General features: G+C 36.2%; 4 protein-coding genes and 1 non-coding gene across 5 annotated transcripts; 2 read left to right on the top strand and 3 right to left on the bottom strand.

Annotated features, from left to right (window-relative positions):
* Positions 1-2,862: 2,862 nt before the first annotated feature.
* On the top strand, positions 2,863-6,767 carry LOC121787514 (probable protein phosphatase 2C 46). The gene is made up of 6 exons (XM_042186261.1): positions 2,863-3,266; positions 3,389-3,544; positions 3,636-4,066; positions 4,414-4,781; positions 5,546-5,782; positions 6,166-6,767. The coding sequence occupies exons 3-6, from the start codon at positions 3,748-3,750 to the stop codon at positions 6,433-6,435; spliced, it is 1,194 nt and encodes a 397-aa protein (XP_042042195.1). The 5' UTR covers positions 2,863-3,266; positions 3,389-3,544; positions 3,636-3,747; the 3' UTR covers positions 6,436-6,767.
* Positions 6,768-7,634: 867 nt separating this feature from the next.
* Positions 7,635-12,527, top strand: LOC121787699 (V-type proton ATPase subunit B 2-like). The gene is made up of 15 exons (XM_042186515.1): positions 7,635-7,788; positions 8,473-8,537; positions 8,776-8,831; positions 8,927-9,025; positions 9,316-9,375; positions 9,931-10,042; positions 10,131-10,339; positions 10,447-10,575; positions 10,668-10,805; positions 11,050-11,200; positions 11,294-11,376; positions 11,507-11,554; positions 11,643-11,696; positions 11,805-11,888; positions 11,977-12,527. The coding sequence occupies exons 2-15, from the start codon at positions 8,480-8,482 to the stop codon at positions 12,160-12,162; spliced, it is 1,467 nt and encodes a 488-aa protein (XP_042042449.1). The 5' UTR covers positions 7,635-7,788; positions 8,473-8,479; the 3' UTR covers positions 12,163-12,527.
* Positions 12,528-12,873: 346 nt separating this feature from the next.
* LOC121787695 (heterodimeric geranylgeranyl pyrophosphate synthase small subunit, chloroplastic-like) lies at positions 12,874-15,017 on the bottom strand. The gene is made up of 2 exons (XM_042186511.1): positions 14,536-15,017; positions 12,874-13,652 (listed from the first exon to the last, which is right to left on the bottom strand). Exons 1-2 carry the CDS (start codon positions 14,866-14,868, stop codon positions 12,984-12,986), a joined length of 1,002 nt encoding a protein of 333 aa, XP_042042445.1. The 5' UTR covers positions 14,869-15,017; the 3' UTR covers positions 12,874-12,983.
* A 6,466-nt stretch (positions 15,018-21,483) lies between these two features.
* LOC121788204 lies at positions 21,484-21,635 on the bottom strand. The gene has a single exon (XR_006047654.1). It is a non-coding gene; the product is annotated as a U4 spliceosomal RNA (small nuclear RNA).
* Positions 21,636-25,528: 3,893 nt separating this feature from the next.
* LOC121787956 (auxin-responsive protein SAUR64-like) lies at positions 25,529-26,193 on the bottom strand. The gene has a single exon (XM_042186800.1). It carries the CDS (start codon positions 26,063-26,065, stop codon positions 25,649-25,651), a length of 417 nt encoding a protein of 138 aa, XP_042042734.1. The 5' UTR covers positions 26,066-26,193; the 3' UTR covers positions 25,529-25,648.
* Between the last annotated feature and the right edge of the window lie 1,259 nt (positions 26,194-27,452).

Below are 27,452 nucleotides of genomic sequence, written 5' to 3'. Positions count from 1 at the left end.
CACGAAAATTAAGAATAGTACATTAAATGTATAGTGAATAAAGTAAGAAAGAGAGATATTTTTGTCAAAAATAAAAATGCCATAATTATTTTTAAACTTCTCAAAATAAAAAATGACTCAACTAAAACAAATAGAATAGAGTAAATATAAAACTAGTACTCGTATTCTACTAGTAATATTTTCCATTCGTATTAAACCTATTCCTCTAAAGTCATGGCAAATCAAATCGGAACATTGACCACGAATGAATGAAGTAATACTTTTAAAATATTACAATAATTACATAAGATTACTATAAAATCATACAATAATTTTCATAATTATTGAAGTGCATAGGCCCACTGTGTATAAACACATGCACAAAAATACTATTTCGAGGCAAGCACCAAAAAAGGGCCCAACTCACTAGTCCATGATTGAAAAAGTGTATTACTCACATTATTCACATTCTCATTCTGTTTTCTATAGACTAATTCATTTTTCGAATTAATTACTTTCTCTATATAGACATTTAATGTTTGTTATGATTAACATTTTATGAAATACAAATCTATTTAGATTGTGAATAGAATGTTAATAATTTATTTTTTATAACATATGCAAACTAGAGATTTGTTATTTTAATAAAATGGTATGGAATTCTTTTTGCTTATTTTTAAATCTTAATTAGCTCATTTATTACCAATGGGCCAAACATTTCCATTTATTGAATTTGATACCTAAATTGATATATAGCATGTCACTTTATTGATTAATGATTATTAGTAATGAGATATAATCAATTGCAAACTCGAAATATTATATAAACTTTAAACTATGATTTAGATAGTTAAAAATTGTCAACACATAACAAAATAACATCAACAGAAAATGTCAATACAGTGTCAACTGTTGTGTTATGTTGAAAATGTGTTGATTGTTTTGTTATTTGTTGACATTTTCTAACAGTCCAAATTATAGTTTGAAATTTGTATAATATTTAGAATTTACATTTTAGCACAGTTAATTTAATACTTGTTACTTTATTAATTAGTAGTAATACTTTATCTGTGTGGATGCTAAAACTTTAATCAATGGCTAATGATTCGTGCCTAGTACTCCATAAACCAACTATCCCTGAAATTAGAGATTGTTCATTTGGTGATTACCAATTTATTTATTATTAAAAGCAAAATATTGTAAAATGTTTCGAATCATGAACTAACTAACGGAACAACTTTTATGTTATCAATACTTGAGACAGTTAAAAGTATTGATAAGATGAATACTAAAATATGTTATCTTACACCAGGTAAATTAAAAGTATCCACAACCAATAACATTATGGAGCACTAAATATATACTATCAATAATGAGTTTCATTTGTATTTTACACTTTCTATTTCAACAACCACGGTAAAAAAAAGGCATTATAGAGCATCTTATTTGTCAGTCACCAATATAATTATATTGAAATAGACGTCACGGTTGGTAACGACTCATGATTCTTTTTTGAAAGTCAACTATAATCGCTCAAACGCGTGTCACATCATTGTTTGAGGTTATATTTATGATATTAATGAGTTTCATTCGTACTTTACGCTTTCTACTTCAACAACAACAATCATAAGCATCATAGAGCACTTTATTTGTCAGTTGTTAATATAATTACATTGAGCAAGACATGACGGTAGGCAACGACTCTTGATTCTTTTTAAAAGTCAACTATAATCGTTCAAACGTGTGTCACGTCATTGTTTGGGGCTATATTTATACTATTAATGAGTTTAATTCGTACTTTACGCTTTCTACTTCAACAACAACAATCAGAAGCATTATGGATCACTTTATTTGTCAGTTGCTAATATAATTTCATCGAAAAAGACATGGTGGTTGGCACCCACTCTTATTCTATTTAAAAGTCAACTATAATCGCTCAAACGCGTGCCCTACCATTGGTCGAGGCGGACGATGAGCACGTGAATTGCACCTTACAACAAAGATGTGCAAGTACGGTGTGGTGGGAGGTTGTAACGCACAAACACCAGTACACACACTATGCAGTGCATTAAAATAAATGCTCCTGAGTGCATTTAAATAAACGCGTTCCGAGTGCTCTAAATAATATTAATGGGCAAGTACATAAAACCTACCTTAGTCCTCACCCAAACCTAGCACTCTATATAATATAAATGGCTAGTGTAGTGTTTACTCTGATTTGGAGTATGACATCAATTCCGGATTAAAAAACTAATCAATTGTTAAAGGTTGAAATTATTCTAAAGTCTTGAATCCAATTTACCATGCATTGCAATGAATAAACTCAATTAACCATGTTTTCACTAACATATAAAGAATACTCAAATGTTCATTTCCATTTAAAGGTAACAATATCTACTTAAATTACAATATTTAGTCAGAACCATAAAGTTTAAATATAGAATATTTAATTATGAAATTTTTATATATTTCTATACTATCCAATCCGTGTTTATAAAAAGTATTTTGATGATACTCATCAATATTTTTCATTACTTTAACAAACAAGGTCATTTTATACACGAACAAAACAACTAAGAAAAATAAAAACTTTACAATTTAATATTCATTTCTCAAATCTTATAAAACTGACCGTAATTTTAAAAATATTAGTGATTTAAATAAATAGACATACTATTAATTTTGTGTAAAATAAAATTTGTAGGAATTTAAATCACTTGTATTGTATTCCACATTTTAAAGTTGACATATGTTGATTTTGTGAGTAAATAAAATTAGTAAAACCTCTGGTTAGTTTGTGGCTATTTTCATACCTCCGACCTCTCTCTACAACGGTATAAATACAGTTTCTCTCTCTACAACGGTATAAATACAGTTTCTCTCTCTAAAATCCACCCATCTGTAAGAAGAGAGTGGAGCCCGAAACTGGTCCTCTGCTTTGCTGGATTGAAAGTTGAAGCTCTCCGTTGTTGCTTCTTTAATGGCGTTTGTCTCCCCATCGATACCACCACAGTTGCTGTTACCACTCTCTCTCTCTCATTCATAATTCCCATTTTCTCTCTCTATATTCTGCTTTTCCCCCTTTTTATATGTATTTTGCTCCATTGTTCCATCGCCATCTTCTTTACAAACACCACAGAGGAGGATTGGATTACAAAGCTAGAAACCCTAATTTCTGAAACTTACTTTTTTATTTTTCTGTTTTATTGTGAAAACCCCCCTTCGATTCGCTGGATCCGCAGATCTAAGTTTTTTTCAGTTTGAGATCTTCCTGAATCAGCTCCAAGGTAACTCATGCGACATATTCGTTTCAGTTTATTTGGAATTGAATTATCTAGTGTTGAATTAATGAATTTCATTTTCGATTGCTCGATTTCTACTGATTATTTTAGTTTTTTCGTTTGATTAGGTATCGTGGTGTTGGATTTTTTTTCCTAATTCGAATAGTTCTTACCTAAATTAAGTGAATTTCGTCGCCAATTTATTTTGAAACCCTCGTGCCCCTTCCTCGTCGTGTTCTGATTGTTGATTTGGGAGATCTGTTTCACATTGGAGGCCTATCTTGGTAATCGTGTCCCCCAAATTGGAAATTAAGTTCAAATTATCGTTATTACTTGTTCGAATTCTTATGGTTGTTAGACTTTTAATGCGCATAGTTTGAAGAAGAAGAAAATTCGGACTGGGTTAAGTTTCATTGTTCAGAGAAGGTTATCGTTGAGTGTGCGGTAAATGTGGATGTTTTCGAGGGTGATTTGGACGAGATGAGGGATGTTATCGGGGTTAATGAACTTTTTGAGGGCCTGTTTTCGGCCATGGGCAGACGGGTATGCTCATAAAGGCTCGGATGCCAATGGCCGGCAGGATGGACTTCTATGGTATAAGGACTTGGGGCAGCATTTCAATGGGGAGTTCTCAATGGCTGTAGTTCAAGCAAATAATTTACTGGAGGATCAAAGCCAGCTCGAATCTGGTTGTTTGAGCACGACTGAGTCTGGCCCTTATGGCACCTTCGTGGGGATTTATGATGGGCATGGAGGTCCCGAGACCTCCCGGTTCATCAATGATCACCTCTTCCCACATCTAAAGAGTAAGTCTCAATGGCATTTTGAAATTTGAGTTGCTATAAACTTTAGTTGGTTTAATTTGTTGTTTTGTTTTAGGAAAGAAGTTTGATTGATGTCTCAACAGTTTCTAGATTTTTGAGTTGCTAATAAATGTAGTTAGATTGGATGTGTTGCTTTGTTTAGAAAAGAATATTGGTTGAAATATAGTATAACATATATCTAATCTAGGGTGTATGTAGTGGGATTGCCTTTTTATTACATGTGTGGAGCAAATACTATAAATGAGTTATGAGTCTGATTTCAATTTAAACATGGAGGACGTGGTGTATGGCTAAGTATGATCATGTTAAAGTCCTGGTTGATTGTGCAGGGTTTGCGGCGGAGCATCAGTCGATGTCAGTAGAAGTTATTCGTAAGGCATTTCAAGCAACCGAGGATGGTTTCTTCTCAGTTGTTAGCAGACAATGGCCTACGAGACCACAGATTGCAGCGGTTGGTTCTTGTTGTCTTGTAGGAATAATCTGCAACGGAACTCTTTATATTGCGAATCTTGGTGATTCCCGTGCTGTTCTAGGAAGGCTTGTCAAGGCAACAGGGGAAGTACTTGCTATTCAGCTCTCAGCCGAGCACAATGCAAGTTTTGAGTCAGTGAGACAGGAGTTGCACTCTTTACACCCTGATGATTCACATATTGTAGTTTTAAAGCATAATGTATGGCGTGTGAAGGGTCTTATACAGGTAATTTATCATTTCCCCATTGACCATTGATTTGATTTCATTATAATGAAGACAGGGATGGCATGTTTCTTTTCGCATTAATTGTGATGTTGATCGTATGGATATAACTTATACATCCAAGGGCTGTTATGAGAAGCGTTTTTGGAATAATATATATCACTTCAAGGGTCTCGGTGCTGTATTGGTTTTGGAAAATTGAAACATGATGATACTTGTTAAAAAGAATTTTATGTATAAGGGTTCAACACTAGCTAAATGAGTAATTAAATTCATTTCTTTCTGATATTTCATTAAACATTTTTCTTTCTAAAATTGATTTACAGTAAGCTCTACATGTCTTCAAAGTGTAATTTCCATTATCGATATATTGCACATATCTGTTTCTTTATAATGGCTTGAGCTTCACGAGTTTGTATTTGAAATTTTGAGCAGCTAATCATTTCCACGGTTGTGAGCTAAACCATTGCCATATCTTATCATTTCTTTCAGTAATATGAATCAATTATGATACTCCAAGAATTTAATTTTCATTTATATGTTTGATGTGAAGTGGTCATGACTTGTCAGTAAGCAGAACTCTTGATATTAAGACATTAGGACCCTGACTTGGTGCAATGCTTATGTTTTAGCTCTCAAATTGGTTTAGCCTATATTGATGTTCGACTCGGTTTTAGGGACTTGGTTTTTATGCTGTCCATGCTGGACGAAATTATGTGATCTTGAAATTATTAATATAGAATTGATGTCAACTGTGTTGCTTACAGATCTCAAGATCAATTGGAGATGTGTATTTAAAAAAGGCTGAATTCAACAGGGAGCCACTATTCCAGAAATTCCGACTTCGTGAACCTTTCAAAAGACCTATTTTGAGCGCAGACCCTGCAATCGCTGTGCAACAGCTGTTGCCTCATGACCAATTCATCATATTTGCATCTGATGGCCTCTGGGAGCACCTTACCAACCAAGAGGCCGTTGATCTAGTCCAAAATCATCCGCACAGTGTAAGATATTTAACTCTGAAATCCTTAAGCAGATTTCTATTTCGGGCCGTACTCTGTTGTGTGCAACTTTCTCATGATCATGTTACAGTTTGCGAGTAGACTGCTCGGCATTTGTTTTCACACACGCTTTTCTGGTTATGAGCTCGTGCTCACACGTATCAATTTCTCTTTATTCATTTGTCTGAATATTGATAGGAATCTACTATGCCATGTATTTTTTTGGTCTTCATCGACTGCAGAATTTAATCCTATATTTGTATATAAGCTTCTAGGGGAGCAAAGAGCTGTGTTGTTAGTTATCACATTGGTTCGACAAATTATTTCGTATTCTTTTTCGAATTGTGCTATAGATTCCATACCTCAAAAATGGTTAAATTGTCCAGGGGAGTGCTAGGAGATTAGTGAAAGCAGCTTTGCAAGAGGCAGCAAAGAAAAGGGAGATGAGGTATTCAGACCTGAAGAAAATCGACCGTGGAGTCCGTCGTCATTTCCACGACGACATAACTGTAGTGGTGTTGTTTATCGACTCTCATCTCGTGAGCAGGGCTAGTTCGGGCCGGAGCCCCAACATATCCGTGAAGGGGAGCGGCATCACCATCCCTCCAAATCACCTCGCGCCTTTCACAACACCAGCAGAACCGGCAACAACTTGACGCTACGCCGATTTGTTTCACCTGATGGATGAATGAATATACAGGTAGCTTCTTGAGCAGCAGCCCTTGAATTCTTTAATGTACACTGTAACTTTTTTTTAACCCCGAGACTTGCTAGTTCTGGAATCCTCCTATCATACTTGAGCTTTTTTTGTAAATCCCCCCATGTTTCCCATTGTCACCACTTTTATAAACAGATTTTATAGCTGAAACTTCCATACCTATAACTTTTTTTTGTCTCATGATACTCTGCTTTCCTTCCTTTGTATGATGATATATGCAAGATTGCATGGCTATGTTTATGATGATTACAAATGATGATTGTTGATCAATCATTTTGTTCATTATGCTATGTCTCGTTTTTTGTTGCCAATCACAAATAAGTAGTACTATTTACTAATTACCCTTGATTGGGTACACATAGTTGCGGGCAATATTTAAAAAAACTGGATTGGTGAGCGAACCGGTGAAACTGTCAAAAACTGGATCGGTAAATGAACTGGTCAAACTATTGATTCATGGTTCAATCGGTCAGATCGTAGTGTGCGTGCCCGCACATACATGAATTAAATCCATTGATGGAAGTAATATTCCGTTTTTATTATAACTAACAAAAAACTCCACATTTCTTGAAACTCCTATCATTTTATTCAAATTTTATTACTATAAAACTATATAAAAATAAAATTCATATTCTATTAACTTCTTATTAGTTCATGAGTATTTCTTAAAAATTATGAGGGAGTATTTTTACAAATTTAGTTAATAAAAAAGATATTGTGAACAAATTATTGAATCATGTTAACAACTATGTAGTAATTGTTAAACAAAATTGGGTAAGTTTTGGAAATTGAGAAGTTTGGTCGTGAAAAAAATTAAATTTGGATTTTGTATGCAATTCCCCATTGCATACTGAATAGAATTTGATTAACCTTATAGTGATTGTGGATAATTTGTTGAATAAAATATATGTCGAGGTTGTCTTTGTCACCATAATCACCACCACATAATCATAATCAAGCGCAACGTGTTGCCTTCTAAACCGTTCGATTCGAACTAATTCCCTCTTACTGATTCATAACCTATCTCCATGGCGATGGTCTACGCTTGATTGTATTGTACATTCGCGGGTAAAAAGTTGCAGCTGCAGTAAACCACGCTTCCGCGAGTTGTACACTCAATTTTTCGTTTTTCCTTTTCATTTCATTTCAGTAAAATTATTCATAATAAAAAAAAGAAAAAAAAATCATCACATGATACGTGACTCGAAATACTGACAATCCATTTGGTTCCAATCGTCAGATCTCACTGCAATTCTCATCGCTTTCTCTCTGATTGCGATTCAGTGAAAAGGTATGCCTCTTTTTAGATCCAGCTTTAAGCATATTCAGTTTAATTGATCATCGATTATGCTGTTCGTGGAGTTAAATTTGATCCGTACATCAGTTGTCGTTGCTGTTGTGCATTGGGAGGGAGAATCTGAGGGGAAAGAGATAGTAGTAGTTTTTGTTCCTTTTTAATTGCGGTGATCTGTGTTGAAACTCAATTATTGTACAATGCTTTTTGTAGCTGTTAAGTGTAATCCTTTCATGTGGAAATGTTGGCAAACTTTTGATGAGGAATGTGAATGGAATGTGTTAATGATCTGTATTTATTTGGTTTACACTGGTAGATCGTAGATAGTATGATTTTGGTTATTGAATCGATAAGCAATTAGGAGCAGTCTACTGGTTAGCAAGCAGCAATGTGTAAGCTGGGCTTCAGGGTTCAGCTGACCTCCTTATTCTCATGACTACATGTTTAACTCGAAGTACTGTGTAAAGTTAGGGAGTTGAGGGAGAGTTTCTCTAGTTAGCCAAACATATGTTATGCCTCTCTGCATGCTCGCAGGAGATATAGATTGAGGTCTAGTCATGTTTTTGAGATGCCCTGGGACTAATTGCTTCAAATCAATTGGAATTTACTCTCTCTCTCTCTGTCTCTCCCCACACACACACACATGTCCGATTTGGTCTGAAATATTGTCTAATATTGTAGGTTGAATATGGGTGTGACACAAAACACCATTGACATGGAGGAGGGAACACTAGAGATTGGAATGGGTATACTCTCAAACTGTAACCAGTTATCTTTCTGTTCACATAATTGCATAGATGTTTATGTAAATCACCAGTCCATGCATAACCAAGCATCATCAATTTATGTGTTTCTCGAATCTACCAAAGGCCTGTTTCCCCAAGTTATTAATGTAATTATGTAAAAAAATGTGTAAATATTCCCTTTACGTATATACTGATATACTATAAAGTTCATAGTATGATGATCTTCAAAATTTCTCAGAATATAGAACAGTCTCTGGTGTTGCTGGACCTCTTGTTATCCTAGACAAAGTCAAGGTGACATTGTACTCCTTATTCATTTCTTCTGTCTGTGCAACTCTCCTATGGAATCTGAAACAATATAACTTAGGTGGATTCCAAACTTTTGTCAGGGACCCAAGTACCAGGAAATTGTCAACATTCGCTTGGGAGATGGAACAACCCGCCGGGGGCAAGTCCTGGAGGTTGATGGAGAGAAGGCTGTTGTCCAGGTTACTGCCATAATAATTTATTGCTTTGTATTTTGCAACCTTCGGAACTTTTTTCCTTGATATTTTTGCAATTGTAAGGATTACATACTCCTTTCCACAAGTATACGCTCTCTCCTCAAAAGTCTCCTTGTTGACTAATCAGCTGTACTGCCATTTTGGAGAGTGCTTGAATTGTTTGTTCTTTGCATATCTGCTTGGATTTTATTTTCTGCATTTACCTAGTCAGTTCTTTCCATCTGCTTCTTGTAGTATTAGATAGTATAATTGAAATCCTTTGTTCTATTTATCAGGTTTTTGAAGGAACATCTGGAATTGACAACAAATACACTACTGTCCAGTTTACCGGGGAGGTACAAATGCTTCCTCTTTTTTTTTTGGCCGTTATTTCTCTCAGCTTCTTTCTGTTATCTCGCTAGTGCAGTAAGATGAACTCATATTCTCTTGGCATAGTTTTGTCTTTGCAGTCTACTTTAATCCCTGAACATCCACACCCATTCTGTTATAGCGAGAGAGAGAAGGGAAATTTACCCTTTGGTACTTCAATGGGAAAAATTGAAATTATTATTTAAGTTATCACATTATTAATCATCGAGGATATTCATTGTCATGTTAGTTGTGTTAGTTCTTCCTAGATAGACTAATGATTGGTCCATAAGATCTTTAGATGCACTGAAGTTTATGAATGGACTTTCAAAAAGCGTGAACTTTTTTAGTAAATTCTGTTGACTACCGTTTTTGGAATACATTTATGCATTCATTATATGTGACAAAGTTTAATTTTGTTGTTTTTGTTGTTGTTGAGGTTGTTTTAGGGGTAAATGGGCTGATTTTACCCTGGTGCAGTATTAATTAAGTCTTTGGTATTTAAATTGGTTTCATGGAAATTGGCTATAACTTGTTTGCAGGTTTTGAAAACACCGGTCTCATTGGACATGCTTGGTCGTATTTTTAATGGTTCTGGAAAGCCCATTGACAACGGCCCTCCTATTCTTCCAGAGGCCTACTTAGATATATCAGGCAAGTACTACTAATATAGAAGTGTCCTTGGTGTACATTGGACCATTTCACAGTTGATGTATTCTCTAACTTCTTGCCCTTGGGCCAGGGAGTTCCATCAATCCTAGTGAGAGAACCTATCCTGAAGAAATGATACAGACTGGAATTTCAACAATCGATGTCATGAACTCAATTGCCCGAGGTCAGAAGATTCCTCTATTTTCTGCTGCTGGTCTTCCCCACAATGAAATTGCTGCCCAGATTTGTCGCCAGGCAGGCTTGGTGAAACGTCTGGAGAAAACTGAGAATCTTCTTGAGGTATGGTGTTACCGCTGGAAAGTTTCTTCTAGGTTCTAGCTTAATCTTTTTTTGATTCCTCTAGCTTTTTCCATTGACATAGTTTTATCATCTATGCTGTGCAACAGGGTGGCGAAGAGGACAACTTTGCCATTGTCTTTGCAGCTATGGGAGTAAACATGGAGACAGCACAGTTCTTCAAACGTGATTTTGAGGAGAATGGGTCAATGGAGCGGGTGACCCTTTTCCTGAACTTGGTAATTATGCTGATGACCTCGTTCTAGACTGTTTTATTACATAAATCTTGGTTTGAGATGGTCTCCCATATTTAATCTCTTATTTTCTTCAGGCCAATGACCCTACAATAGAACGTATTATTACTCCTCGGATTGCCCTGACAACTGCAGAATACTTAGCATATGAATGTGGCAAGCATGTTCTTGTCATATTGACAGATATGAGTTCCTATGCTGATGCTCTTCGTGAGGTAATATCTGAACATCCTTCCTGCTTTATCAGCTGTTAACCGACAATTCTATCTTCTTCTAAGATTTATTTAGAAATGTTTGGTACCCCTTATTTCACATTCTATGAACTTTTTTCAAGTGAAAAGTGCCGTTACAAGTGTTTTTACGCACCCCATCTTGGCTGTCCGTTAGTATGTGTATTAGCTATTCCTCTTCCAAGTGAAAGTCGAAAGATAAGGGCTAGAGATCATATTTTCGTCTTAGGTGTCTGCTGCTCGAGAGGAAGTTCCTGGGAGGCGTGGGTATCCTGGTTATATGTACACTGACCTGGCTACCATATACGAGCGAGCTGGACGTATTGAAGGACGAAAAGGATCCATTACTCAAATTCCTATATTAACCATGCCTAATGATGGTAATACATACACCTATAAATTTCTCCTAACTATCTCACTTTCACTGTTACAAATCAATGTTAATCCTTTTCTTTTCTGTCGAATATTCTCAGATATTACACATCCTACCCCGGATCTCACGGGGTATATTACCGAGGGACAGATATACATTGACAGACAACTTTACAATAGGCAGGTAAAGTGAGGTTGATGCACCCCATTATTATCTAATCACAGAACCACTTGTATCTTTGGGCCTTCTTTCTTGTTTATGAATTTAGGTATATTCCGGTTTCAGCTTAATAGATATCTGCCTGAATTGACAGATATATCCTCCAATCAATGTGCTGCCATCCTTGTCTCGTCTAATGAAGGTAAGGACATGTGTGTTCATTATATCTATATTTGAGGAACTAGTTAAGATAGTGAAGGTGCTACTATTGCTGCTTGAATATGTTGTAGAGTGCCATTGGTGAGGGAATGACACGTCGGGATCACTCTGATGTATCCAACCAGGTAGTACACTTCCAACTTTCGTTTCACTGATTCTGATTTCCTCTGACTGGCCGAAGGATTCAGTTGAATTTGCACTAATTTCTTCTTCCTCGGATTTACTATTCTCAGCTATATGCAAACTATGCCATTGGGAAGGATGTCCAGGCGATGAAAGCCGTGGTTGGTGAGGAAGCTCTTTCCTCCGAAGACCTGGTCTGTATCCCGTACACACATGGCCATTTCTTGTATTCAATTCCCAACGGCAACTAGTTTAGATTACTAACTCCACATGGTTGTACAGCTGTATCTCGAGTTCCTTGATAAATTCGAGAAGAAGTTTGTGGCGCAAGGAGCTTATGACACGCGCAACATCTTCCAGTCACTAGACTTGGCGTGGACCCTGCTTCGAATCTTTCCTAGGGAGCTTCTTCACCGCATTCCAGCCAAGACACTCGACCAATACTACAGCAGGGATGCGTCTAACTGAACGAGGAGAGAGGAGGAAGCGCTGAGTTATGTGTCCGACTGTCTTGGCGTGGGCGCCTCGAGGTGCGTTTCTTGATGTGTTTGTTTTGTTCCTATCTGGTTTGGAATAAGATTGAAACCATTGAGAGGCAGACGGTCGTCCTTAGGAAGTAAGAGAGAGTTGTATTCTTTCAAGACAGAGAAGCATGCATCATGCTGTAATTCGTTTGTATCATTGTGTTTTGGCATCTTACATTATTACCCACCTTTCTATATACTATAGTAGTAGTGCATTTTTTTTTCTGGATTTGTATTTTGCTGGACATTATTGCTTCTTGTCCTTGAGTTTCTAAAATAAATGAGGATATTATATCGTATTCTATTTCAGATTATCCCAAGTTAGAAACAAAAAAACACAATATTTTGATTTTACTATCTCATTTACATTTTTTATTACTATATTTTTCAATCTCGTTCAGATCATATAATGAGATAGTCTTATAAGAAACCAATATATTGATCCATTATTTTTTTTTATCTTATTAATTTAATGGAGTACTCCATATTTTATGGCAGAAGAAAAAAAAATAGGAGAATGGGTTTGTAGTTTATACTGATTAATGAATGATTGAACACCGCACGCACGAAGCATCGAACCAAAGAACCAGTGTTTTCACCTATGTTTTCTCGAAGTATTTATTCATCCAACTTTTCAAGTTTATCAACGATAGAATAGCAATAAACTGGCTCTGATTATAGCAAATACAATTGAGTTTAATCCATCAAGATTTCCAATAAGGTTTTGAATAAGTTTCTCTAAATTTGAACACAAACAAGTATTGATTAAACTAATTCTTCAAACCCAAAATACCTATCAGCAGCATAATCAACAAAGCTATATAAAGGCATAACCTTATCACCATATTTCTCCAACCTATCCAACTCTTTCTTTGCTTGGGATCTCAGATTCTCAGCCACCTCCATTGCTTTCTCAACTCCATACACAGACACATAACTCTTACCCTTACCCTTACCCTTGCTCCCATCCTCCTCTCCCGACTGCTGTTTCGCTTCCCGGATGTCATCCACCACCTCATACAGAATACCCACAGCCCGACCATATTTCCTCAGGTGCTCGATCTCATCATCCGAAGCACCGGCAAGAAGGCCGCCACAAACAGCAGAGCACTGCCCCATTTCGCCAAACTTCTTCTCTTGCACTAGATCGACTGCGTTCGGCCCACCCTCGAGGTCGAGAAACTGACCTGCAGCCATGCCGGTGGACCCCACTGCCCTTGCGATCTCAGCAATGACCCGGAGGAGGCAGGTTTGAGGGACGAGATCTGTGGGGGTGTGCGAAACAATATGTTGGAAACCGAGAGGGAACAATGCATCCCCTGCTAATATTGCCATATCCTCACCGAATACTGTGTGGTTGGAGGGCTTGCCTCTTCTTGATGGATCGTCATCCATGCATGGCAAGTCGTCGTGTATCAGTGAAGCAGCGTGGACCTATTGTTCCGAGGCACATACGTCAAGGAATGAGAGATTATAAACAAAATTAACCAATGTCTTGAAACTAGATCATATGAAAACGACCGTACAAATTCCAGACACTAAAGTTAACATTGACCTCAGAAAAAATACAATACATAATGAAATTGTGCAGATTCCTAAGTTTAAGATTCAAAGACGTTTGATTTTCAGTTCACAAATTCGGTGGAATTCATGGCTAGAACTATACTATACCATTGAAGCAAACCATCAACACTCTTGAGATAAGTCATATACATAATCTAGCAAGGAGATTCAGAAAAATAGATCTCAGGGGTAAATCAAACCCTACATGAAAGAAAAATTCAAGAGGAATACAACTCCTCAAACTGAACCTTAGGACAGCTCGATTGAAGCTTGCCACTGATCAAAGAGAGGGGAACTACTATTTGAATTGAACCCTCGGATAGACCGAATCCAATCCTCCCACTGCTTAAACAGAGCAAAACTACCATGTTCCCATTTGCAGCATCTGTGATTTAGGCCCTTCATGTATCTATCCTCACATCTTCGTATGTGTCTAGACTAAACCTATCAAAATTCAAGCAGGCGCATTGAAGACACACGGCATTGATAGCCAACCTATATTCAGCATTATAGTACAATCTTAACATGTGATTTAAGCCCCAATAATCACTAAGCAGCATTGATTTCTAGATCAGAACAATAAAAATGCAATCATTTCACAATTTGTACAAATTTCAAACTAGAGCATTGATTTCAAGTGAGTAGCCTTGCAGCTGATTCAGAATATGAGAGCATAGAAAGACTTAAGCAATCAATTGCAGAATAGATTCAAAAGAAAAAACAGTAAATTTCAATAAATATTCAGAAAACAAACCATCTCAAGAGCGCAGGCGGTTGGGAAGGCGGCGAGGCGATTACCGCCGAAAATCTCGCAGGCGGCGACGCACATAACCGGCGGCGCTCTCTTAGCGCCTTTCGCTAAAACCGAATAGCGCATCGATTCATAGATCTGCTGAGGGTACTTCACAGGAATCGCCTCGTCGAGCTTCTGATCGATTTCTCTAATTAGAGACGTCCAATACGTCTTGAGATCAAATCCCGGCGAAACCGACGCAGCGGAGCATCGAATCGTGCGGCGGAGCGCGGGGCGGGCGATCTTCGGCAAGCAAACGTGGGGAGTCGATGCAATTACGGAAGAGAAAACCATTGATTTGGATTTTCAGCTAAATTGCTGCCGATTTGAGCTGAATTTGTCTCTAGATTATGGCCTTGGGGCTGAAATTTGATTGAGTGAGAGATTAGAGTGAAGAAGATCAGATGGTTGACGAAACCGAAGCTTGTGCGCCTGTTGCTGACTCGGCATCTCTTCATTGGCTATAGGTTGCAAGTCTAATTCGTTTTTTTTAAATTAATCTTGTTTGAACTAAGAATCGAAGTGAACTTCAATAGTAAAAAATAAGGATGATGTTGTCGTGCATTATTATTACTAGTTTTAACCCACGTGCGATGCACGATGAAATATTTTTTTATCATATGATTTTAAATTGTTAATTGATTAACACAAGATCAAGTTTTGATTCCGAAAATAAATTGGTAGTATTGCAAGTTTTAAAATTGGATGATAGCTTTTCAAACCTCAAAACGGTTTTAAAATTGTATTTTGAAGTATAAAAGTGCCGACGCAGAATAATATTGTCACAAAATTGTGTGTAATCTTTTTTGTATTTTGTATCCATTTAAATTAGTACTATACTTTATCATAGTCGAGCTTCATTACATTGCAATATAGTGACCCTAATACGCTAAAAACTCAAACCTTGAAACCTAAATCCTAAACCCTTAACGTTAAAATATAATCATCATGACCAACAAATGAGCCAAATATAAATAAAATCCTCCCTCCGTCCCAGTTCAATTTTACTTTGTTAATCACTTTGAAACAAACTTTAATAATAGAAAAAAATAAAAAGAATATCATAACTTCATGTTAAACAATATGAAGAGTATTGGAAAATATGGAGGGAGTGAAAAACGTGATGAAAAAAATATGTGAGTGGATAAATTACCAAATGTTATATATTTATAGTCCAAAAAATAGAAGATAACTCCTCAAAACTTTTTCACTTTCTTCACCTATTATTAAAAAATTTAAAACCTTTTAATTTTCCAAAAATTAAAAACTAAGCGTTACGTAAATGTTATCAAATTTTGGAAAATGAATGACAATAATTTCCGCCATTGTATTTGTATGAAATGAGTAACGAATAAATGTATAATAAATTTTGGAAAATGAAATGGAAGGTCATTGAAGTAATAATCTCAGAATTTACTTTACAACCTTTCGGTTAATCCGCATACTCATACAACAAAAGGTCGTTATTCCTCATACTTATAAATACCAATCAATGGCAATATTAAATCTCCGTAAATATCATTATGGATTTTATATAATTGTATAAAATACGTGAAATTCTAATATGCCTAAGAAAAATTGCATATAAGAAAATTTGTAACTTCATAATGTTGCTCTTGAAAGCAAGTATGAAAGCAGTAATGTAGTTCTTGAAAGCAAGAATGAAAGCAAGAGAGGTATTTAAATCAACATGAAAATAACTTTTAATTACTACAACACTTATATAGATCACTAAAAAAAAGAAAAATATTGTTCTTATCAACATACACTCTTTAATACTACTACTAAAATCCTATCAATATAAAATGGATATAAAATATTTAATATACAATTAAAAATTTTAGGATGACAATGATATCGCCATAAAAATATAATGAAAATTTTTAAAACTTCTCAAGTTTTACCATATATAATGGAAATGAAAATGCATTTATCCAGCTAATAATAACAATTAAAATGAATTAAGTCATTATTTAGTGAAATTAGCTGGTTTAAAAATTTAGCCATTGATTTCAATGGAATAGATTAATAACAAAATTTGTAACTGACACTAACGATCACTCAATCTTTAAATCAGCAATTTTACATCTTAATGAAACAATTGAAATGGCAACAATTTCCCCCATTGTTCTTCAAGTAACTTACCAATCTCATAATCTACTTTGCACATTTGGTAGCTTTTGGTATTCTTCTCCTTTCAAATTCTTCTCAATTGACTTTTAGTGAGCACGGTTTAATTTATAATAATTAATTAAATCAACATTAAATTGTCTCACAAATTTTTGTCATAAAAAACTGTTAGAATTTGGATCCAATTGGATTACATTTCAATTATTATTCTATTTAATTAGATTAAAGAAGACATTATTTCTGCCGTTTTCTTGAGGATTTGCACACTTGGGTACTTATTGTTACAATATTTCGTAATGGCATTAACATTTCTCAGCTACCTAAATTGCCCTAAAAAAACATCTCTCATTTACCAAATTGCCCTCAAAACTCAACTTTTATATTAGTATAGATTATAACAATAAATTATCTATCAATAATTAATACTATTTCATGCCAACATTAGCATTCTAACAAGCAAATATACTCTATAAATCTAATATTCCCTCCGTCCCATTACAAGTAATATAATAATGTATACACGACTCTATATTATATTATTTCCTCACTTTCTTTAAATTCTTTCTACTTTAACTATTTATTATCTTCTTACAATACAACGGTAAAGAAGAAACACCTCACTTGTTAGTGGGACAGACGAAATACATTAGTGGCTTTACCAATTATAAACAAAACAATTTTATAATAAAATTATAGGCCTATCCCAAAAAGAAAGTCCTGTAAAAAATTCATAACAGCCTAAGTGATCAAAGAGAGCTTAAAATTGCATTAGCTGTCTCATTGTCTCAAATGTAAAGATGTGCTTAACAACTCAAACTAGTTTACTTTATTTTGCTTATCCAACTAATCATTCTAGCTCATAAATGGGCGGTGTGCTACAATTTAAAATGGCATTTAACAACCTTGATTAAAATACTCTATTAGTATTACACCGACTGAAAAGGATCTACACAATATGATATGATTAAAATATGTTCTATCAACAAATCATGCCTGAATATTAAATTGTAATCTAATACCCATGAGTATTGGTCCTTTTTTTATATAAATAAAGAAGCCGTGATTTAAATCATGCACGAATATTAAATTGTAATCTAAGAGCATCTCCAATGGCGGCGTCAGCGTAGACACGCCGATTTTTCGCGGACGCCGGTGCTGACGCCGAACCATTGCAGCCGGGGTCAAAATCGGCGCGCCTACGCCGATTCTGACGCCGACTCTCACGGCGCCATTGTAGGCCCCGAATCGGCGTCAGACCGGCGTCAGAATTTTATTTTTATTTTTTTTAAATTTTTCGAAACACTATATATACGTGCTTTGGCCGTCATTTTCATTCGCACCACTTGTATTAACACGCTTTTTAATTTTTGTATTTTTTAAAAAATTAATGTACTTTTTTATAAATTATTGTACTTTTTTTTAATAAATTTTAATATTATTATTCAATTTTCCTGTATTTGTCTCGTAAACTAAATTCCGTATGTTGCTACGATTGTAAATTAAATTATATAATTGTTATTAGTGATGTGGATAGGCTATGAGAGGGCTATTGCATGTCCAGTTGCATGTCCAGATGATGTGGCAGGAGGATTTTAGTGCATATGATGTGGCAGTGAGAAGACTATGGGAGGGCTATTGCATGTCCAGAACCGGAGATGCTCTAATAGCCATGAGTATTGGTCCTTCTCTTTTTATATAAATAAAAAAGTCGTAATTTTAAATCATGCACGGATATTAAATTGTAATCTAATAGCCATGAGTATTGTCCTTTTTCATATAAATAAAGAAGTATTATTCCAAATCTTTCTAATGGCCATGATTATAATTATTGAACCTTTTTTTTATATAAATTAAAATGTCATTATTTGTGTGTGAGTTAGCATGAAATAGTAATGCTTAAACTGCTAAATTTAAAGGTCTTGGGTTCGAATAGTTTCCTTTCAGATGTTATGATATTTTTTTTTTAAATTAACTTCATATATTTATATCATATATACGAAGGAGGAAATTACAAATCAACTCCTATAACAAGGAGGAAAGACAAATTACGAGACGCCACCCAGGGTTCGAACTCGAGACCTCCAAGATGGACGCAGTATCCAGCACCCTTTACTGCTAGGCCAAGGGGCTTGGATAAAATAATCTTTCGGATGTTATGATATAAGTGGGAGTTATTTCTTATTTTGTCAAAAATAAATTCTTTTAATTTTTCTTACTTTATTTCTTTGTAATGAGTTCAGTAAATATATGAGTTCGAAATTGGGTTAACATTTAATGATTTCGTCATAGCTAGTTAATTACAATTACAAAAATATTTTCTCTTACTTTTTGCTAATGTGATTGGCGTGCGGCGACGTGGGGTCGGCCGGCGGTGGATCCGATTAATCACTCTGCAGACTCCACCTGTGACCCGCACACGATGCTACAGTATAAATTATTTTGAATATCGATTTTTTTACACGTGTAACTATTGGGATTTAGTGATCAAAGGGGCTGGTTTCAGTAGCTACACTGTCAAACATATTGGCTCCATTTTTTTCTATCATTCAGGCCTATATATCCCTGAAATTTACATATGTTTGAATTTTCCTACTAGTTTTGTACTATAATAATGAATATTGAACTTATAAGCATGTTTGATTGGTTTCTACCCCTCCCCGGTTTGTTGTTTTTGCTCTTGAAGATATGGTTAGTAATTTATGAATAAAATCACATAGTGAGTATATCAAAACACAATAGTCAGATAATTCATTGATTCGTAGGGGCATCAAGATTTATACTACTAAATGATATCGCATGTAAACATAATGATAGTTAGAACTTATTTGCTGTGTTACTTATTTTGTACAAAAGTGTCATCTGGACAAAAGGAGTACTATTATTTTGTACACTGATTTACATGAAATAGTGTAAACAAAATGGATTTCCATGTAAATCCTTAAAATGCTTATTACCATCAACACATATTCAAAGTATAGCTAGTTGTCCTGTTACTCATCTGCCAGCTGACTAAAGCTAATCGGTGACACATAAGTTGGGCCGAAGTAGAGTGCCTGAGCCGCAAGTAACGAAGCTTCCTGAGTCGGGTGGAACATGTCCCAGAATAGATACGAGGAGCGGTCCGAACAAAGCGTCGCTTTTTGGTTGCACGGGCCTTCCGCGTTCAAGCCTCCACTCCCACAGCATGCTGTATCCACCGATCCGAATAGGGCTGATGTACGGATATAGAAGAGGTTAAGGCTCCATTCAATATCATAGAATTAAAGTTGAACTTATAATACTCAAATTTAATACCAAACCATTTCTTCATAAAGTTATATTCTAATTATATAGTCTTTGTTTGGCATGTCAAAATTTGTTACTAACTTTTAATTGAATATTTTTAAAGTTTTAATTACCTATATGTGTATATATAATAGACCCTCAAGTTATTTCTTCACTTTGTGCATGTGTTTTTTTAGCTACAATTTGATGCACTCTTTCTTACATAAATTTCTTGGTGTGTTAATGACATCAAGTGTCATATTGAATGTGTTCCCAAGAGAGTATTTCATCCCCGGAAGCTCCGAACTGATGTTGAGAAGAAGGCCATCGAGGGCAAGGTGGAAGGCTTGAGCAAGATCATTCATCGGGGGGAAGCAGCCTTTTGTCGCGGTAAGGTTCAGCTGGATGAGCCTCGAAAACGGACAGCAGCCTACCGGTGGAACGCTTATGATCCCGAATTTTCTCGCCCCAAGCCCGTACAGCGCCTAACGGACACCACCTCGTTGAAGTCAGTTATCAGTCAGTTGGTTGGCTCCCGGGGAAGTCTACGCCATTTTGGGGGAAGTTGGCTTTTAAAGGGGTTGTGATGTAGTTATTAGTTCCAACATCGGCCGTTGAGTCGCCAAGAACAAACATGAGTTTCTTGGTGGGGTCGTCCGTCTGAGGCGTGGAAGTGGCGCAGATGATAAGAAGGGACATACACAAAGGTATTATTATCGTGGCCATACAGGATGAGGGCAAGGAAGAAGGTGTATTGCTAGCTTTACTTTACTTGTGGTAGAACTTATTTGTGTTCATGCTGGCTAATTTTTGGAAGTATTTATAGGCTTTTCGTGGTTAAGTGTTTGCTGTGGCAAAAGGAGTTAAAAGTTTTCTGTAATACCAAAGATCAATGATTTGTTTGGGCGGTATGAACTATTAAGTGTCTAGATTTTGATGTTTTCAGTAGATAGTGACTTTGCATGAATGTGTAGAATTGATTTGATTTGATTCACACTATAATAGAGTTAGTGCTTTATAACAAGTGAATTGACTACAAATAGAGTAACAGAGTATAGATGATAAAACAAATGATATAATAGGATTTATGTCTATGAAATTTGTCTTTTATATATATATATCGATTGTGTAAGATAACAGAGTCCTCATTTATATACGAAGTGAGCGATTAATCTTTTGGAACATTGGTTCTTTCAATACTTTGAGAGCTGGTATCCCGTGGTCTCCGAAAGAAACCAGGCATGACCAATATAGGACGTTTGAGAGTCAACTCGGAGTGGTGGCTCACATAGTGGTGGTGGTCTAGGGAAGGAGCCAATCAAAACCTCATTTGATGCTAACAATGTAGGAATATCTCCAAAATTGTGTTGATGGAATATATTCTGTAAATATAACATTAGTTTGATATAATATTAGGGAATATCCAAGAGTCTATCAAATGGTGCACCAGCGGCTGCATAAGTGAGACGACCGAGCAACGGCGGCAGCCAGAAAATTTTGATAATAAAATTGTAGGGCCTAACACAAAAAGGGAGCCCTTCCAAAAATTCTCAACAACCCAAGTCAAGCCCAGGCCGAAGAGGAGGTCTGGAAATAGTTTTCAACCAGCAATAGACGCGCCTCGGTTAGAACCTCACAAGCTGCATCATTGCCCCAAGCGCAAAGATGAGTTTGACAAGTCAAGTTAGTTTACTTTTATATTGCTTATCCCACTAATCATTATCCTGAATGAGCGATGTGGGATTAACTAGTACTCCTATTCGTTTGAGAGAACAATACAATATAGTATTTCTACATGTATTTTCCTCTTTATGATAAACTAGAGTTTATATTATATGTTGTATAATGTCTTTTATTGTTTATAATACTCTACATTATTTTTTTTAACTAGGAATGTGTATACATATTTCATATTTGCTATAGTATTTTGGCCTCACCGGTTAACAGATTAGACTAGTTAAACCATAAATCGATAATTTTGTTAACCAGCATACTAGTCTAGTTTATAAGACATTGTGGTAAACATATGATTCGGAGAACACGACATGGTAAGGAAAATAGAAATACTCTCTATCCTGATCAAAGTAATACGTTTTCTTTTTGGATTGTTCATTTAAGGTAAAACAATTCTAAAAAAAACATGAGTATTCATTCTTAATTTATTATATCTCTTACTTTCTTTGTTGTGCAACTTAACACACAAAACAACGTCACGCCATATTAGTTTTCCGAGAAAGGAATCATGGGAAAACCTCAATCACAGATCTCAAGCCTAAGATAGGAGTAATTTTATAGTCTCCAAAGCCGGCAGCGAAGAACAACTTAGCCCACTCTTTGTCGGTTCTTTCTTTGCCACAAAACGATGTGTTTGAAACAATTAAAGGCTGTTGTTTCTTATATTGACCAGTTTGTTCACACACATAATCCAACGTGCTGTGTCGAATTCAATTTATGGAAAAATCGAACTCCTGGAAAATTCATAATTAATTAAAGCCATAAGTTAATGATATTAGCAACCAAATTTTAAATTTCAACCAATGTTTGCGAAATTAGGGACTATTACCCCAATATAACCTTGTGTCCAATTTCAAAATTCCATGATAAAATATATTCCAATAATCAATAATGTTGATAGTAGATGACATTAGTTTTATTAATGGAGAAAAAAATATTGGAATAGTGTTAGGAGATTAGAGAGATATCTATAAATTGTTACGAATAAATAAAAATCGAAAATGCTATAAATTTAATATTAAGAATTTCATCAAATAGAGAAAACTATAAAATTTTAGAAATAGCTAAAATATTTTTGGGGAAGGGCAGAAAAATAGTCTCGTTTTTTATTCATACATCAAAATTATTCTATATATTTATATAAGCTTTATAAATACGATGAGTTCCATTTTAACTAACAATAATTCGACTATATTTCTTCTTATATCAAACTATAACAACTACCAAAATAGATCATAAAAAATTATCAAATTAATTCACACATTAAATTAAATAAATAAATAAATACTGTATCCGTATCACCTTCATAAAAACCGCATCAGCCTGAGGAATGGACTCAAACATATCCCCACCAACAAACCTCACATTCTGAGCCCCTTCCAATCCCTCCACCACCCTCGGCAGATCCAGCACCACCCACTCCAACCCCGAAAACTCCGCCGCGAAGCCCCTCGCCGTCGCCCCGATCCCCCCGCCGACGTCGACCACCGTCCCAGCACGAGCGCCACGACCCGGCGTCGCTCGCCATCCCGTCGTTGAAGCCCGTTGAGGCGGCCGTTGCCCTCCGCGTACTCCCAGAACGTGGACCCGTGCTCGGTCTCGAACATCGCGGACCGGCCGTCCCGGAGCCACTCGCCCATGGAGTGCCACGGGTCCACGGAGACGCGGTCGAGCACGATCCGCACGAACGGCACCATGCTGTCGCGCCTGCTGCTGAGCAGGAGGCGTGACGCCCCGGTGAGGAGGTATGTGAAAGAAAGCTGCGGAAGCTACGAGGATAAAAAACATGCTCGAGATATGTTTGGAGAGAGAGCTCAAATTAGCATTTTTCATTTTGTTCAAATGTAACAAGATACAATACATATACTCTTCATTCGAACCATCTGGAACATTGCACTAATCTACTTTTATGCTAAACTAAACACGCTTTACTTCCTTAATCAAAACGAACTCTGCAACTGTAAACTCTGCAACTGCTCTTTCTTCTTTATTCCATTGAGCAACACGTCTCTCCAAGTACAGTGGTGGTCCTCCACCTTAGCTGGCACGCTTGGTACAAACACAGCTTAGCTCGTGTGAGCTCTTGGGTTGGTTCTTCTCGTGCACCAGCCTTTGTCCTTACTTTTGTCTTACCCACCTCCTTGGCTCGTGTGAAGTTGATAGCTTGATCAGCTTGGTATGCTGCGGCTCGATGAACTTTGTCACCTGCTTGATCAACCTGAGATGCAGTGGCTTGACGAGCGGCTTGATCAACTTGACATGCAACTTGGCATGCAGTGGCTTGACGAGCGGCTTGATCAACTTGGCACGCAGCGGCTTGACGAACTTTGTCGTCACTTCTAACAGTATGATTCCTCTTCCTCACTGGAGGAGTCGGCTTTTTTGAAGAATTTGGAGTGGACGAGGAGGCGCATGAGGCGGCGGAGGGCGGGGGTTTTGGAGGGCGGGGGGGGAGAGGGGCATCGGGGCGGGGCCGTGGGCCTCGATGGCGGCCGGGATGGCTTGTTGGATGGCGCATTTGAGGGACATGGAGTTTGTAGTTGAAGAGCTGGTTCCAAACATGGGCTTGGGAGTCCAGGAGGTCTTGGTTAGGGGAGCTCATATTTTATTTTATTTTATTTTATTGGAGAAGAATTGATTATGTGAATATTCATATGCACTATTGCTATTTCTATTGTTTTTTTATTTATAGTCAAAGAGTGAACGGAAATTTTAGTATCTAAATTACAGTAGAGATTGTTTGATATAGTATTTAATAGACTGTTTTTTCTTTTTTGCGACGGTATTACCTTTTTTATTTTTTCCCTTCATTTATTTTTCTCTTATCTTCTCATCTTTTTCTTATTATGTGTTTTAAAATAAAAATAATTTTATATTTTCTTTAGGATTTTTTTTATATTCTCAAAAACATTCTTTTATACAAATTTGAAAATAAAACTAAACTTCCTTATTTCTTTGTTTATTAAAATTGAAAGAGGAAAATGAGAAAGAAATACTTAGTTTAATAAAATGGAAAAAGTTTCTGGCACAATTTATTTTTATGGAGTAACGCAAATATGCATTTTGTATACACTAAGGACCAAATTTGCAATTTGCTCTTATAGTAATAAAAGAAATACTATTATTTGTTCATTGACAACTACTCGCCATTGTCCTATTTTAAAAAATAGATCTGATTTTTAAGAAATGTAAAAAAGTTAGGTTAGCTAATTATATTCGGAGTGCGGTTTCATGCCTATGGATAAGAACATTATCTATATATTCTTTTAAAGTTTGTTTTACGTATATAGATTAAGAACATTATTGATATCTTATCTGGAATGTGCTTTACATGTTTATGGATTAAGAACAAAATCTATATATTAATTGAAATCAACAAAAAGCTAGCAAATAGTTTGGACAAATTGTTCTTGTTGAGATAACAACATATAATATCCTCGTCGTTTTTCTTCTAAAATTTCAAATATTACTATCACATCATCAATCGGCATACTTAAATGGGAAAAAAGAATTGAATATGGAATAGTAAAGAATGAGACAGGGTTTAAAATTACTGTTTTTGAGTTTATTTTAATGCAATTCGATATTTCAAAAATAAAGACTAGAAAATGACTGCCTATATCGTTTTATGTTGGTTTTATTTGCTATATTGATTTATAAATTGAATTCAAAATCTAATTAGAAGTATAAAATAAATTTTCATTTTATTTCATTGAGTTCAAAGTTCAACATTTACTTACAATTATTATTTTTTAATCTTTAATATTTAAATTTTTTTGCTCATTAACATTATTATTTCTCCATAAAAGTATTGAAAAAAAATGAATAAAAGGATTATTAATTTACTTTTTATCATGAAAATGCGATCTCCTTCTCCATGTTAGCATTTCCTCAAACACAAAATCTACACTAAGAATTCGAAAATCACTGAAAAATTTAAACAATCTCAGCAACCAGCTAACAAAATGTGCTGACATTGTTGTTGTTGCTTTAAATAGTAAGGTGATGAGCATCTACAATCCGTCATTGACAGCAAGAAAGCTTTCTCCACTTCTTCAGCTGCATTCTTCTCCATCAAAGACGCCACATACCTCAACACCTGCGAATCGCAGGGAAATGTGATCGGTCCGTTCCTGGGATGCCCAAATTCCTCCTCAGACATCCTCAGCAGCTCCCTGAAGATAAGGCAGCTGAGATAACCGATTGGGAACGAGAATCTCACTCCGTCGCTCGCATACACGACGAAATGCCCCTTCTCCGCCACCTCCGAGGATCGATCCATCTTCTCCGGGTAAGAGATGCGTTTTCTTCCTAGAGCTGCAATTTCCCTCCATTTCCTTGCCACGTCGATTTTGATCATCATCTCGGCTGGTTTTTCGAAATCGAGAAATTTAGGGTTTTGTTTGTTTCGTTGATTGATTGAATTCTCGATTGATTGCTGTTGTTCTGTGTTTGGATTTGATGGATTGGGGCTTATATATTGGGGAATTTCTAGACAATGCATTAAATTTTGGCTTTTTTGAATTGTGGTGATTAGGGCTACAAGGCCATGTGGGAATTGGGGAAAAAGAGGAGGAATTGCTGAGAGCCACAAGAATGGAAGGATGAATCTTTTTCAAGGAGGTGGATGCATTGATAGCTAGGAAACAAGATCCTTAAATGAGTGGGGAAGTTTGGCAGGTCAAAGACAAGGCAATGCTGGTCGAGGGAGGCTTCCGAACAGGCTGGTAAACGTGGCTCGAATCGCCTAAGTTGAAATGGTACACTCGTTTTTGTATACTTGAAACACCAACATGTGGCCACACCCTGTCTTCAAGTTCACTTTTATATCAATACATGATCATATACTGCAAGCTTTTCGTGGTGTTTTGCTTATATTATTCGCGTGCTAGTGAGACTGGGTTGATGTTAGAGACGAGGACCTTAAAAATTCGTTGTTACAAAGGATTTTGTGGCTCAAACCGCCAAAGTTGAAATGGTACACTCTTGTTTGTATGCTCGAAACACCAACATGTGGCCACACTCTGTCTGGAAGTTCACTATTATGCTTTAGGATAGAGAAGATATTTATCAATACATGATCATATACTGCAAGATTTTTGTGATCATGAGGTGGTTATTTTACTCGTGTGCTTGTGAGAATGGGTTAATGTTAGAGACGAGGGGTCTGAAATGTGTCGTTGCTAAGGATTTTGAAGAGGGTCTCTGTTGTCTGCATTTAACAATCCATATCGCCTTTATCTGGTGATGACCAATTGTTGATTGGTGTTTAGGTGTTCGATACCTTGTGCTAGTTGATCTCCTTTATATGAATACATGATCATATACTGCAAGCTTTTCGTGATCATGAGGCGGCCACACTGGTGTTTTTCTCGCGTACTTGTGTGAGACGAGCAGCAGCTTCTGGCAAGCAACTCAAGCAGAGCTCAATGTAAATCTCCAGCCCGGCCTTCCCGGATGAGGCTGATGGCGTAGTCCATGAAGATATCTCGGGCCTTTAAAAGGCAGGCCGTACTCCACTTCAGACATCTCGGGCAGCTGTGTGAACACGGGGTTGTTGAGCTTGGGGGCATGGTCCTCCAAGCAATTTCGGATAATATCTAGAGTATTTTGCTAATTTTAATATTTATTAATAAATTTTTTAAGTTATTTGTATCCGTTGTTGATTTTCCTCTTCTGAATCATCTTTTTCTTTCTTGCGAATTATAACTTGTTCGAATCCCTTCCTACTTCCACTATTTGTCCAACAA

This window comes from Salvia splendens, chromosome 22, assembly GCF_004379255.2.
Source record: "Salvia splendens isolate huo1 chromosome 22, SspV2, whole genome shotgun sequence".
Classification (NCBI taxonomy): Eukaryota; Viridiplantae; Streptophyta; class Magnoliopsida; order Lamiales; family Lamiaceae; genus Salvia; species Salvia splendens.
This window is presented reverse-complemented; position numbering and strand designations above follow the sequence as displayed.

Coding starts and splice junctions, on each gene's coding strand:
- LOC121787956 (XM_042186800.1), bottom strand. CDS start 26,065: ATGATGATCAAAATCGACGTGGCAAGGAAATGGAGGGAAATTGCAGCT.
- LOC121787514 (XM_042186261.1), top strand. CDS start 3,748: ATGTTATCGGGGTTAATGAACTTTTTGAGGGCCTGTTTTCGGCCATGG. Junction 4,067..4,413: donor CCTCTTCCCACATCTAAAGA/GTAAGTCTCAAT, acceptor TTGATTGTGCAG/GGTTTGCGGCGGAGCATCAG. Junction 4,782..5,545: donor GTGTGAAGGGTCTTATACAG/GTAATTTATCAT, acceptor TGTTGCTTACAG/ATCTCAAGATCAATTGGAGA.
- LOC121787695 (XM_042186511.1), bottom strand. CDS start 14,868: ATGGTTTTCTCTTCCGTAATTGCATCGACTCCCCACGTTTGCTTGCCG. Junction 13,653..14,535: donor CCGCCTGCGCTCTTGAGATG/GTTTGTTTTCTG, acceptor TCGGAACAATAG/GTCCACGCTGCTTCACTGAT.
- LOC121787699 (XM_042186515.1), top strand. CDS start 8,480: ATGGGTGTGACACAAAACACCATTGACATGGAGGAGGGAACACTAGAG. Junction 10,043..10,130: donor GGCCTACTTAGATATATCAG/GCAAGTACTACT, acceptor CCCTTGGGCCAG/GGAGTTCCATCAATCCTAGT. Junction 11,555..11,642: donor CCTTGTCTCGTCTAATGAAG/GTAAGGACATGT, acceptor AATATGTTGTAG/AGTGCCATTGGTGAGGGAAT.